Source organism: Pelobates fuscus, chromosome 13 (assembly GCF_036172605.1).
Source record: "Pelobates fuscus isolate aPelFus1 chromosome 13, aPelFus1.pri, whole genome shotgun sequence".
In the NCBI taxonomy this organism is placed as follows: Eukaryota; Metazoa; Chordata; class Amphibia; order Anura; family Pelobatidae; genus Pelobates; species Pelobates fuscus.
Genome location: NC_086329.1, coordinates 21,277,417 through 21,292,951, shown reverse-complemented (window position 1 = coordinate 21,292,951; position 15,535 = coordinate 21,277,417). Strand labels below are relative to the sequence as shown.

Sequence of the window (15,535 nt, the reverse complement as noted above, 5' to 3'; positions counted from 1 at the left end):
AGAATCCCAGAGAGGAGAAGGGGCGGCGCTGGGACGAACCAATGTGAAAACTGAAGGGGAAACGTGAGGTTATGGAATGCGTTTCATAACTAGTGTGGGAAATAGGACACCGGTTATACAATGTATCCAGGGACACTGATCACAATACACCAGTTACACAAACTCACACAGACTGTCTCACAATAACACACTCTGATCACAATACACCAGTTACACAAACTCACACAGACTGTCTCACAATAACACACTCTGATCACAATACACCAGTTACACAAACTCACACAGACTGTCTCACAATAACACACTCTGATCACAATACACCAGTTACACAAACTCACACAGACTGTCTCACAATAACACACTCTGATCACAATACACCAGTTACACAAACTCACACAGATTGTCTCACAATAACACACTCTGATCACAATACACCAGTTACACAAACTCACACAGAATGTCTCACAATAACACACTCTGATCACAATACACCAGTTACACAAATTCACACAGACTGTCTCACAATAACACACTCTGATCACAATACACCTGTTACACAAACTCACAAACTGTCTCACAATAACACACTGATCACAATACACCAGTTACACAAACTCACACAGACTGTCTCACAATAACACACTGATCACAATACACCAGTTACACAAACTCACACAGACTGTCTCACAATAACACACTGATCACAATACACCAGTTACACAAACTCACACAGACTGTCTCACAATAACACACTCTGATCACAATACACCAGTTACACAAATTCACACAGACTGTCTCACAATAACACACTCTGATCACAATACACCAGTTACACAAACTCACACAGACTGTCTCACAATAACACACTGATCACAATACACCAGTTACACAAATTCACACAGACTGTCTCACAGTAACACACTCTGATCACAATACATCAGTTACACAAACTCACACAGACTGTCTCACAATAACACACTCATCACAATACACCAGCTACACAATTTCACACAGACTGTCTCACAATAACACACTCATCACAATACACCAGCTACACAATTTCACACAGACTGTCTCACAATAATACACTCTGATCACAATACACCAGTTACACAAACTCACACAGACTGTCTCACAATAACACACTGATCACAATACACCAGTTACACAAACTCACACAGACTGTCTCACAATAACACACTGATCACAATACACCAGTTACACAAACTCACACAGACTGTCTCACAATAACACACTGATCACAATACACCAGTTACACAAATTCACACAGACTGTCTCACAGTAACACACTCTGATCACAATACATCAGTTACACAAACTCACACAGACTGTCTCACAATAACACACTCATCACAATACACCAGCTACACAATTTCACACAGACTGTCTCACAATAACACACTCATCACAATACACCAGCTACACAATTTCACACAGACTGTCTCACAATAATACACTCTGATCACAATACACCAGTTACACAAACTCACACAGACTGTCTCACAATAACACACTCTGATCACAATACATCAGTTACACAAACTCACACAGACTGTCTCACAATAACACACTCTGATCAGTATGCAAGTGACTATTTCGGCATTAGTGATATCAAATATGCCTTCGTTTGGATGGAATTCATTGGGGAAAAAGGGAAATAGAGGGCACACCGGGAATATACATTTTTCAGCATTGGTGCTACAGATTACTGAACGGAGCACACACAAACATAACATTTTATATTTTACAGGGCTCTACTTAAAAATACCTATCTCGGCAAACAAATATGGGGATTCAGTTCCACCATATGGCCATATTGTGTTAAGCCCACAACTATGCCACAGTACCCCAATATCGCTCGACAAATGAGCCAAACCTGCATGGCAGGGCTTAGTTCAGGGGAGCTATTGGAAACTCCTTACAGGGGTTTCTGGGATCGAGGGGATGTGGCACATGGCGCACAGTGGACTCCTGGTAAGCTGTCAAACCATTCTTAAATGGTTTGACTACTTCCACTGGAAGGGCACCAAGGCATTTATGACACCACGACAGCATGCTATGGTGGCTATGGTGTTTGGTGTGGCCCTTCAACAATTTTAGACACAGATGTACACTCCAAATATAAAGCATACCTCAGTTTTCCTCTTCACTGGAGATCCTAGGATGGTGTTGTGTTCTGTGGGAACTATGGTTTTCAGATGACCAGCATCTTCTTGTAACCTCCATAAACAAATATTTAATCACATAGAAATGTTGTCCTACTCATGAGTGGTTTTGGCAAAGAACATTGATGCCAGGTTGACTATCCCCTTTCAAGATGACCAACCCCAAGTTGTCACCAGCGATTTACGTTGCTCTACTGAGGGGGTGCTCTACTTCCTCACTCGGATGTTCAAGTTTGTTCTAGTTACCATCAAATTCAATTTTTATGAAAAATGAGAAGTAACAATGCCGCTCTCATTGCAGTACAATACATGCCATTTCACACACACACAAAAAAACAAAACAAAATTAAGAATCTAAAAAAAAAAAAAATAGAAAAGGAGAAATATTTAAAATGAATTTCAAATTTTAGGGGAAAAAAAGTCAAATTGGAAAAACGCTCCAAGTCTACTATGTTTACTGTTGGGCTATTTTTGGTCCATATTCTTAATTTCACTTTTAATTGTTAATACTTCACACCTTTTTTTGTGAATAGCCCAGACCTAATTTATTTTAGCCACTTCTTATATCCATAACCTCAGTCAGTAAGCAGAAACTGCAACTATGCTCAAACTTCTCCCCAATACCCCATGAATTACCACACAGAGCAACTAGCAGAGAAAACTACAACTCCCGGCATTCAATGCGGCAACGGGCAAAACAAACCGGAAATAGATATGGCCAACTCCACATCCGGTTCGCCAAAGCCAGACTTCCGGTGTGTAAAGAACGTCTGTGAAGATGGCGCTCGCCAGGTGAGTCCATCGAAGGCGCCGGGACTTGAATAAACATACTGTTCCAGGGGGGATTATACGGCGTGGGATAGGGTGTATGTGCTGTAATAGGTCGGGGGGTCAGGGATTGAGAGCTCGCATGGGGGGCGGGGACTGGCTGAGCGGGGTACAGCCTGAGAGGGACTGGCTGAGCGGGGTACAGCCTGAGAGGGACTGGCTGAGCGGGGTACAGCCTGAGAGGGACTGGCTGAGCGGGGTACAGCCTGAGAGGGACTGGCTGAGCGGGGTACAGACTGAGAGGGACTGGCTGAGCGGGGTACAGACTGAGAGGGACTGGCTGAGCGGGGTACAGACTGAGAGGGACTGGCTGAGCGGGGTCCAGACTGAAAGGTTCTGGCTGAGCGGGGTACAGACTGGGAGGTTCTGGCTGAGCGGGGTCCAGACTGAGAGGGACTGGCTGAGCGGGGTCCAGACTGAGAGGGACTGGCTGAGCGGGGTACAGACTGAGAGGGACTGGCTGAGCGGGGTACAGACTGAGAGGGACTGGCTGAGCGGGGTACAGACTGAGAGGGACTGGCTGAGCGGGGCACAGACTGAGAGGAACTGGCTGAGCGGGGCACAGACGGAGAGGGACTGGCTGAGCGGGGCACAGACGGAGAGGGACTGGCTGAGCGGGGCACAGACTGAGAGGGACTGGCTGAGCGGGGCACAGACTGAGAGGGACTGGCTGAGCGGGGCACAGACTGAGAGGGACTGGCTGAGCGGGCCACAGACTGAGAGGGACTGGCTGAGCGGGGCACAGACTGAGAGGGACTGGCTGAGCGGGCCACAGACTGAGAGGGACTGGCTGAGCGGGCCACAGACTGAGAGGGACTGGCTGAGCGGGCCACAGACTGAGAGGGACTGGCTGAGCGGGCCACAGACTGAGAGGGACTGGCTGAGCGGGCCACAGACTGAGAGGGACTGGCTGAGCGGGGCACAGACTGAGAGGGACTGGCTGAGCGGGGCACAGACTGAGAGGGACTGGCTGAGCGGGGCACAGACTGAGAGGGACTGGCTGAGCGGGGCACAGACTGAGAGGGACTGGCTGAGCGGGGCACAGACTGAGAGGGACTGGCTGAGCGGGGCACAGACTGAGAGGGACTGGCTGAGCGGGGCACAGACTGAGAGGGACTGGCTGAGCGGGGCACAGACTGAGAGGGACTGGCTGAGCGGGGCACAGACTGAGAGGGACTGGCTGAGCGGGGCACAGACTGAGAGGGACTGGCTGAGCGGGGCACAGACTGAGAGGGACTGGCTGAGCGGGGCACAGACTGAGAGGGACTGGCTGAGCGGGGCACAGACTGAGAGGGACTGGCTGAGCGGGGCACAGACTGAGAGGGACTGGCTGAGCGGGGCACAGACTGAGAGGGACTGGCTGAGCGGGGCACAGACTGAGAGGGACTGGCTGAGCGGGGCACAGACTGAGAGGGACTGGCTGAGCGGGGCACAGACTGAGAGGGACTGGCTGAGCGGGGCACAGACTGAGAGGGACTGGCTGAGCGGGGCACAGACTGAGAGGGACTGGCTGAGCGGGGCACAGACTGAGAGGGACTGGCTGAGCGGGGCACAGACTGAGAGGGACTGGCTGAGCGGGGCACAGACTGAGAGGGACTGGCTGAGCGGGGCACAGACTGAGAGGGACTGGCTGAGCGGGGCACAGACTGAGAGGGACTGGCTGAGCGGGGCACAGACTGAGAGGGACTGGCTGAGCGGGGCACAGACTGAGAGGGACTGGCTGAGCGGGGCACAGACTGAGAGGGACTGGCTGAGCGGGGCACAGGCTGAGAGGGACTGGCTGAGCGGGGCACAGGCTGAGCGGGGCACAGGCTGAGAGGGGCACAGGCTGAGAGGGACTGGCTGAGAGGGACTGGCTGAGAGGGACTGGCTGAGAGGGACTGGCTGAGAGGGACTGGCTGAGAGGGACTGGCTGAGAGGGACTGGCTGAGAGGGACTGGCTGAGAGGGACTGGCTGAGAGGGACTGGCTGAGAGGGACTGGCTGAGAGGGACTGGCTGAGAGGGACTGGCTGAGCGGGGGACTGGCTGAGAGGGACTGGCTGAGCGGGGGACTGGCTGAGCGGGGCACTGGCTGAGCGGGGCGCGGAGTGAGAGGGCCTGGCTGAGCGGGGCGCGGAGTGAGAGGGCCTGGCTGAGCGGGGCGCGGAGTGAGAGGGCCTGTCTGAGCGGGGCGCGGAGTGAGAGGGCCTGGCTGAGTGGGGGGCGGGCTGAGCAGGGCAGGTCATAAAATCTGTTGGGTTGCAATGTTTTGAAAATGCATCAATTATAAACTAACAGCAGGGAGAGTAGCTTGTTGAATCCTAACCTATACACATAGAACATAAATTGTGTTTATACTTGGAATTACGTTTTAATAGATGTACGTTACGCGTGTTACATACACTCCTGATACTTGGGTGATGCTCTCATTTACATGGATCACCTACTGGAGCTCATACTCCCTACTACTGGGGCACTATAGCATTATGAAAGCAAACCTATATTCTGAATGCTATAGTCTCCCAGTGCATATTAAGATTCAGGGATATCACTCTTTCACCTGTGAAAAAAACAGAAAAGGATAGTTTCTCCTACAGCTCCGAGTCCCTCTCAATGCTGATGCCTGGAATGTCATTCTAGATGTGTCACTTCCACAATAAATGTTGAGTTCAATGCTCCTCATAGCAGAGCATTGGTCACAAGGTGCGCGGCAAGTGCCACATGTGTATAGTCAATTACTTTCCTATGAGCTGCATTTGCTCAAATTATATTTCATTGGTTGTTGCAGAATAAGTGCTTCTGGAAGACAGCCACCAGAGTTGTTAACCCTGCAATGTAAACATTTTGTGGGCAAATGTGTCTCCCCGAGACGCCTCCGCTGGCGTGCGCATACACATTTGGGGCAAAATGCTGTTCCGGTTCACGTGTGCTCAGTCATTTCGTCAGCAGTGATACACCCGTGAAAATATACAGACCGCACTGCAAGGTTTCAATTAAAGAAAACACTATTGAGATTTAAAAAAAAAAAAGCTACAAATATCTGTTGCTCATTGTTTATTTAAATAGTTAAAGAAAATATTAATGCATTGCCAGATCCATTGTTCTGGCTATCTGAATATATGTTATTGGGATTAGGAGTAAAGCGGGTCAGGAATAAAACACACATCCACAACTTTTCCATGCTTGCTTGAGTATCTGCTTAGAAAGTGTCAAACCAGCATGTTTGAAGTTCCCTCCTTCCTTAGTATAATACGGGTATATGTATCCGTGCCACATTGCACACATTGGTATTATAATAGTTAAATTCCTTTGCACTGCCTGAGCCAGATGTGTTGACCTATTTTTAATAGTCATCTTTTCTTTAGAATGTAATTTACTGAGAATAGTGACATTTTAATTTCTACTGAACCAAGAAAGTGGTGTGCCGCATTATTATTATTCACATTGCTCTCCTCTTCCCCACAGTTTTTTGCCAGCTCCAACACAGCTGTCTCAGGATCAGCTGGAGGCAGAGGAGAAGATAAGAGCCCAGAAGTCACGCCAGACAGCACTGGTTGCATCACGAAGAGAGCCACCTCCATACGGACATCGAAAGGGCTGGGTTCCGCGGGCTCTTGAGGTACGTTGCTTCTTGCCAGAAAGGAAACTTTATTAAAAATTACATATATTGTAGCTAGAGAAAATATTGGTGTCTGGCTAACTGAGCCCAAAATCTAAAGGAGACAAGCCCCTCTATGTGACTAAATCTGCACTAGCAAAGGCACAAGTTGTCAAACATAATATCTTAAGCGGCGGAACTCAGAAACTATGGCGTTAGGAGTTACCTGCAACATTGGGGGACTATCAGAAATAATGCCATGATGTCTTTAATATTGTCTCTGGTGGGGCACAATCTGCAGAAAGTGGAAACCTAAGCACAAGAGCTTATTTGAAACTAGCAAATGCTAAATGTAAATAACTTTTTAATACTGTGTATCTCGTGTCTGCTACTGGAAATTATTAGCAGTTATGCTTACACAACTGTAGGGCTTACTCGCTATAACAGTCACGTGTCGACTGAAAACTTAATTTGCATGTATTAGACTATAATAGCTAAGCCTACACAAAATTTTGCAGCACTTAAAAGATTTAAATCTTTTTTTCAACGTATTACTATTCGTTGTTTAGTGTATAAACTTCCTAATGTGAAGGTGTTGAAGGAAGATATGATTGGGGTTGTTTACCTTTAGTGATGCTTTTGGAAGGGTGTTAGGTATTTCTCATTTAATCTGACTGTCTTTTCCTCTGCTTAGGATTTCGGAGATGGAGGCGCATTCCCAGAAATTCATGTGGCACAGTACCCACTGGACATGGGTAAAAAGAAGCGTGTGTCCAATGCTTTGGCTGTTCAGGTTGATGCAGAGGGAAAGATTAAATATGATGCCATCGCTCGACAGGGGCAATCAAAGGATAAGGTAAGGAGGAACTCCAAGTCTTTGGCTTTTTATGTGGAAAGAGAAGATTTACATTAACGTTGCATCGACATTGTTTCTAGACTTTGAACAAGAAATGGTAGACGTCTGCACACATAATTAGATATAAATGTACAAGAGTATTGTTTCATGAAGAAAAAGGGTATCCATAAATAACATAATGTTGGGTGGAAGGGAATTTAGGGGTAAAATATGGAAACACTTCTTAATATAAAGAGTTGTAGAGGCATAACATGCTCTTCCAGTGGAGAGGAATATTTCTGTCTTTCCTTCTTTATTGTGTATGCTTGTGAGAACGGTGACCTCAATGTGTACTTCATTGTCTTTGACCGCTGAAATGAGTGTATACCATTCATATTGTCTTGTCTGTGATTCAAGTGCCCTAACTCTAATCCCAGATTTGTTTGTGCTACAGGTTATTTTTAGCAAATACACAGACCTTTTACCTAAAGAAGTGATGAATGAAGATGATCCCGATTTACAAAGACCTGACGAGGAAGCAGTTAAAGAGGTAATGTATCATTTATTCACAATTTTGGATTGTTAAACTGGAATTATCCTAAACCATTTCAAGAGAGAGGGTCAGAATATTGGGACAGGTGCACAATTCATACAGATAGAGGATGGATATTTGGACAGAGAGTGCAGGTTCTATGTGAAAGATGAGGGCAGTGCCACCATTTGACTAAGTAAAAGGGCAAAGTATTCCCATAATATTATATGTATTGTTGAATCTAGTGTGGCGGCCATATACACTAACCATCAGCTTTTTTCCCCCCCACGCTTAGCTGACAGAGAAAACCCGGCAGGCTCTGGATAAGGCTGTATCCCAAAAGATAGCAGCCGCCATGCCAGTCCGGGCAGCAGACAAGCTGGCACCAGCACAGTACATCAGGTAAGTTGGCATAAATACTGAAGCTATTAATAATTTGCACAAAAGACATTGGATACATTTAACGGAGATGGCATTTCACATTTGCTTTTTATTAACCTTTGTTATTGATTTTTTTTTTTTTTTTCTTTTCTCTTTCTCAGATTTTGTACATTTGTGACCTAAAATAGTTGGGCATATTTTTTTGGTTTAATTTATTTTTCACTTGCTGCATTATTTAATAATGTGCATTCATACATATTCATATAGATCATGTGATCATGAAATTACCAGAAGTTGATTGGATTCCACTGAGTTCCTTGGAGTTGGTTGAGGTCCAGCAATAGCCTGGTATACCTAAGGTACAGAAGGTGCCTTCAACCCACTACTATGAACTAAGGCATCTTATTGGATGAAGCCTAGTAAATGTCACAAACTCTATCTGCACACATGTTCTGCTTATTATACTTTCATAAACTTGGTGTATTCACTGTATAGTCAGCAAATGATGAGTGTGGACCATAATCTGCATGTTTGTCTCCCTATAGGTACACTCCATCGCAGCAGGGTGTCGCGTTCAATTCTGGTGCCAAACAGAGGGTAATACGAATGGTGGAAATGCAAAAGGATCCAATGGAGCCACCTCGTTTCAAGTGAGTTGGATATTTTTTATTTTTTTTATTCAGTGTTCTTTTTGAGCACTTTATGGTAAAAGGCATAATGTCCTATTAAAGGAGTCCCAATAGATATAGTGTAACAGCTGAGTGGGTTGTGTTGAAATGTGCTGGGGGAGGATCTAACATGTTTTTTTGTTTTGTAGAATTAACAAAAAGATCCCACGTGGTCCCCCGTCCCCTCCAGCCCCCGTCATGCATTCTCCAAGCAGGAAGGTAAGTGTTGTGTTCTCTGATCAAATTGATCTAATGTCCAAAGGGTCATATTTGTCCCTAAGTTAGTTGGTTAACAAGTGCACAGATACTGTAGATTTAAAGGGAAACTATAGACACCCAGACCACTTCATGTCATTTGAAGTGGTCTGTGTGCAGTGCCCTCGTCCCTTTAACCCCGCTGAAAGCATTGCAGTTTTAGAGAAACTGCAATGTTTACATTAAAGTATTAAGACTGCCCCTAGTGGCTGTCTACCATGCAGCCCTTTGAGATGCTCCCTGCAGTTTCACGGAGTTTAACAGCGCCTTGCAAATCCTAATAGGAAAACATTGATTCAATGCTTTCCTTTGGGGAAGACCTAATGCGTGAGCATAGCTTGCTGTGCATGTGCATTAGGTTTCCTCTCGCGCTGACTTTCGGAGGAGTTGAAGATAGAGACAGCTCCGAGAGAAGTTAGCACTGGAATCAGGTAAGTGTTTTGAGATTATTATTTTTTTACCCCTTTGATTGCTCCGGGGGCAGAGGGACACTATAGTGTTAGAAATACAGCTGTCTATTCTTAACACTATAGTGTTCCTTTAATTCTGTATCTGTGCAACAAATGTCACTTGTCTCGTAGAGGCTGCATTGTTATAGTTCATCGCATTTTTGTAAATGTATTCAATTAGTGCCTCTTGTAGCTCCTCTCAATCACTTATAAATCCCTCTAGTTGGGGACATTTTCTTCTTTTGATGTCCCCTCTTTTATTCTGTACATCGCCTCTTAGAATCCGTGCCACATTCATGTTACCTGCCTGTTTATTTTAAACCTTTGTATCAGCGAGTGTGCCGGACTGTGCACTGCATTTGTAGGGTAACATTCCAAATTACCTGCAATATCATGGAAAGCACTTGTGTGTTGTTCAGCTGTGATGCAAAATGTATTAATGTTAACTTTTCATATTTCAGATGACTGTCAAGGAACAGCAAGAATGGAAAATCCCTCCGTGTATCTCCAACTGGAAAAATGCCAAAGTAAGGTCAAGGCTAGAGTGTACTCCAATATAGGAAGTATAGAGAAATGCTGTTGCCATCAGGTGGCTCATAAATTATCAAGTTGCCTGACAACACCATCAAGGAGCTGGCTTACATTTTCAATTTAAAACAAGTATTTATTTTCAGTATTGTTGGATTTAATACAGAGGAAATAAAGTTATATTTAATGCAGTAGGAGACCGCTGTATTTTAGTGTTTCCCATTAATGTGGTGTAGTTTGATCAATTATTACATTTATGTGATATAATTAATTTCTGATTTTAAATACAAATGTTTCTTAGTGCTTTGGCTAAATTTCTTACAACACAAAGCAGAGCAAACATATAATTAATTTAAAGAAAAAAGTAAATATTACAAATGTTTGCTCTCTATATATAGTCCTGCCAGATTGTCTGCAAATGTGCTTGAAGGCTAGTCTATCATCATATTGCAGATTAAGCTAACTATTAGTGGATTGAAGGAATTTACTAAATGATTGCTTTGGTATTTGTATTCAAACTGTAGATACTCTTGTTATATGGTCAAATAAACACTAATTTATTTTTTCTTCTCTCTCCTTTGTTTAACATAGGGTTACACTATACCACTGGATAAGCGTTTAGCAGCAGATGGCCGAGGGCTGCAAACTGTTCATATCAATGAAAACTTTGCCAAGTTGGCTGAAGCCTTGTACATTGCAGACAGAAAGGTATGTGTGTCTGACCGTCAAGTGTCAAACTAACAAGAACAGAATGTCTGTGATAGTCATTTCAGCAACTGCAATATTACAGGCATGTTAGGAGTGTCTTTGTCATTATAATTCTTTCAGCTGCAATACAAGATTTTTTTCATTCTAGATATCTTACGACAAAAAGCCTGCTCTATACACTGCATCAGAGAATGATTGAATTCCACAAGAATATGTTGTAAAACAATTCATTGGCTTGTATAATGGGCCTAAGCAAAAGCTTAGGATATGAATAGACTATTGCACGGCCAAATATGGCTGTTTTATTTTTCCTTTAAGATCCTTGTCCAAGTGATACACCTGTTTCTTTTATTGGTTTCTTTTAGATCCAAACCAGAACACTGTCTGAAAAGCTGTACTTTAAATAGTTGGAGATTGCTAAGGGAACTTGGAAATGGGGTCAGGAAATTCAGTTAACTATTCACAGTTTATTGAATGGCATTATTGTTTTGCATGCCATCCTGACACTGGCATTCAGTAAACATGGAATTGTGGATATTTCACAAGAAAATAATCCACAAATTTTCCAGCTCAGAGATGTTTGCTAAAAACCTGAATCTCTTCTCAATTTGCAAAGTCCTGGTTTTATGAATAATCCTGTTAGGGCTTTAGAAACGCAATGATCGTGAGTCGATGCTTACAAAGCAGATGTATTTCGAGACCATCATTGGGATGTGTATTGTACATGGTATATATATCATGAGTGTCTTTCCCCAGGCACGAGAAGCTGTGGAGATGCGAGCGCAGGTTGAGAGGAAGATGGCGCAGAAGGAGAAAGAGAAGAAAGAAGAAAAGCTTCGGGAACTGGCGCAGATTGCAAGAGAGCGCCGTGCTGGGATAAAGTCTCATGAAGAAAAAGGTGGGAATCGGCAGCTGGGGGTAATGGGTTTTGGAAGAGTAGTACAATGTGTGTAATATAACAAACGATGAACAGTGAAAATAAGATCCAAAAAGCATTGTCTTTAACTGTTAAAGATTGGATTCTCTGCCGCTTACATAGACCACATTCACGCCGGTAACACCTGTTGTCTTTATTGATGCAGGAAGACTGGTGCCTTAAGTCTGCCACCCTTAACCGTGCCTCTCCACCATTTCTACCTGTCACTTTTATGTGCATGTCCATGACTTTTATGTGCGCAGCTCAAGCATTGACAGTCAATGTGCTTCCAAACATGCAGTGTGAAGCTGGTGAGCGGGCTTATAATAAAAATGGTCCATCCTCCGTGCACTAATTCCTAATTACAGTGGTGTCCAACGTCTGAGCAGATACTGGAGGGAGAGTTTGGTGGCAAAGTGTTGTATGATAACCTGCATTTCAGTTTGTGGTTTGTATCGACTGAAAACTGAAATGTCAATATAAAATGTCCTGCAGCAGCTGAGGTAAGTGAGTCACATAAAGAATAGTATACTTAATGCCGAATGGATATCAGCCAATTCCTAAAACAGAAGATAAAAAAAAAAAAAGTATGCTGAACTAATTTTGCAGATTTTGTTAACTCCACTTTGTGCTAATGCATAAAAGTTTTTTTACACCCAGTGTGTTTCAAACAAATATATATATATATATATATATATATATATATATATATATATATATATATATAGTAACCTTGCAAATTTTCTTCTGCAGAGGATAGTGAAGCGAGAGAGAGGAATGAAATCCGTGACACCAGACGTAAAGAGCGACAGCATGATCGTAATCTCTCCCGAGCGGCTCCAGACAGGAGGTGAGAACATACTATGTTCGAGATGTCTAACCAGGGACCTTGATGATTAGACTCAAAACTTTTCTTTTTTTTTTTTTTTACTTTTATTTTGCTCATTAGGCCTAAACTGCAGAGAAACGAGGATAGAGATATCAGTGAACAAATTGCTCTGGGCATTCCCAACCAACGGGCATCTAATGACATTCAGTATGACCAGCGACTTTTCAACCAGAGCAGGGTAAGATTTCTCTATGTATTTACACCAGGTCTGCATTAAATTAGATGTTGATCCACAATCTCAGCGCTGACACAGATGTTGGATATAATTTCTCATTTTTCCAGTTGGATCTTGATAATTTAAGAATCAGTAGAATTCGTCTGTGGGAGACTTCAAAATAATAGGCGGTGGAGATGTCAGTTGCTTAGTGGTTGTTGCAATTTGATAGCCAAAAAGACTGGTACGAAATTAATAGGTTTCTTGTCATTTTATGCAGCCAAAGTTACAGGTGAAAATAGTTTAGCTGGAGTTTTATTGATAAAATAGCTTTTAGTGCAGTATCTCACATCTAAATTGGAGTCGTAATGTAGGCATTGTGGCGCATTAAACGTCCGGGGGTGTAAAAAGATGTATTTCCACTGTTGCATCTGTTTTGGCATATGTGAGTCTTCAGTTAAAGGGACACTGTAGGCACTATAGCTATTTCATTGAACTGGATACAATGCATGGAGTCCATTAGCACTGTCCCTTCAGTCATTCATTGTTAAATCATTTTCGAGCATTATCAGTGAATGGGATCCCTGGCTTCCCATAGCGCCAACCCCACTGGGGAGCATATGGCTAAGGAGAATTCATAACAGCAATGTCACAGATAGGCTGACACTCTCAACCAATCACAGCTGCCTATTGTTGCATATGCGAATGCTTCTGAATTATCCCAAGTAGCACAGAGGGGATTGGTTGCTGGGTTTTTTTTTTGCGTTAAATCATTAAAAACGGTTCTATGCTGAATGCAATGACAGCACCTGAGGGACTCTAGACACTATTACCACTTCAATGAGATAAAGCAGTTTATTGCCTGCAGTGTTCCTTTACGTATATATTGCATAATCCTTGCATTTTGTTAATTTCATTATTATAATCTTTAAATTTAACAACCTTCCATTCCGTATTCTCTTTTAAGGGCATGGACAGTGGGTTTGCAGGAGGAGAGGATGAGGTTTATAACGTTTATGACCAGCCGTGGAGAAGCAATAAAGAAATGGCACAGAACATCTACCGTCCCAGCAAGAATACAGACAATGATGTGTATGGTGCTGATCTGGATACACTGATGAAAACTAACAGGTGAGAGAACTAGAGCAAGTTCTGTCTGGTAGGAGAGAATAAAGTTTATTATAGTTGTTTCACATGGTGTGAGATCATGTGCCTAAATGAGTAACAACCCTATACAACGTCTGCAAATTGGACTCTTAATTCTAATACATGTGTCTTGGTTATTAAAACAAGATGGATTGCTTTATGATGCTAATCTGTCTATTTTTAAGAATCATGCAAGGATTATTTTAGCTAATATCTTCACTACCAGGTTATTTAAAAAATACTTCAGCATTCAGTAATAAACAGTAGGGGGGGAAAGCTGATATATATTTATATAATATTAAGTTTGTATAGAAGCAGTCATGGTATGTATGCATACCTCCGTTGCTCATGTCTGTGTTTTTAGGCATGCAGAGATTAAAGAAATCATAGAAGCACCATCTTCTGGAATGTGTATGTTTCACTTCTTGTAATCCCAGGGGCATTACGCTAGTGCCGGAATAAATGTTATCAAATGAGAATGTATTTAAGGTTATTGGATTAGGTTTGGAAATAGAAACAGATTAATTTGGCCACACTTGTTGTATACTCTTAGAATATGAATTCATATGTGATTGGAAGATTTTATGATGTCCTCAGAGGTAGTGAGCAGCCTGTATGAGATATATATATCTTAGCCAGTACTAGTGGGAATTTTGCAGGTTCTATCTTCAATGTTATATATTTTCTACAGGTTTGTTCCTGACAAAGAGTTTTCTGGCTCAGACCGCCGGCAGCGGCGGGAGGGAGGACCTGTTCAGTTTGAAGAAGATCCCTTTGGCTTGGACAAGTTCTTGGAAGAAGCCAAGCAGCACGGAGGATCTAAGCGTCCCGACAGTGGCCGTGCTAAGGAACATGATCATGATGGAAAGAAACGCAGAAAAGAATGAGGAGCCCTGCTCCTTATATAGGACTGGTTACTCTGCTGGATGGTCATGTAGTAGGGCCCTTTTCTTTAAAGACACATTTTTAAAAGGAGAAATGTATTTTCCAAATCTACCTTTAGGTTTTGTGTAAAGAAACAGGACAGGAAGGTAAGAATCTACAGGTCCCGATTGTATATAGATTTATATATTATTTTTCAAAGGCAGGGTATTATCTACTACCAAGCTTGCAATGCTAACAAGACACCTAACTGGGGAGCATAAGGGATTTGTGTACATAAACTAACTCTCCCCCCCCCCCCCCCTTCCCTGAAGTGAGCACTTGTTTAATAAATGAATGTCCCAAAACAAAAACTGATTTTTCTTTAATGGTTAAGATCTAATGGCATTTTTCACTTTGTGACCTAAACGAGGTTATAACTTACTGCAGGCTTTCTTTTTGGGAGGGGTGTGAGAAGGGACACCTTCCCAATAAATACACACACATTTTGGAGACAAACCCTGTATGGCATATTTAAATATAGTGGCTTAATGAACATGTCAAATATTTAGACTAAATAAGCATACTAGAAGAATGAAAGAGTTGTCAACTTTAACTTGA

The 15,535-nt window shown here is 43.1% G+C and overlaps 1 protein-coding gene across 1 annotated transcript; it reads left to right on the top strand.

The window, feature by feature from the left end:
* The first annotated feature begins 2,903 nt into the window (after positions 1-2,903).
* On the top strand, positions 2,904-15,288 carry SNW1 (SNW domain containing 1). The gene is made up of 14 exons (XM_063439638.1): positions 2,904-2,978; positions 6,460-6,613; positions 7,287-7,448; positions 7,882-7,977; positions 8,255-8,361; positions 8,886-8,990; positions 9,158-9,227; positions 10,174-10,239; positions 10,832-10,948; positions 11,705-11,846; positions 12,618-12,714; positions 12,814-12,931; positions 13,875-14,038; positions 14,745-15,288. Exons 1-14 carry the CDS (start codon positions 2,965-2,967, stop codon positions 14,938-14,940), a joined length of 1,608 nt encoding a protein of 535 aa, XP_063295708.1. The 5' UTR covers positions 2,904-2,964; the 3' UTR covers positions 14,941-15,288.
* Positions 15,289-15,535: the final 247 nt, after the last annotated feature.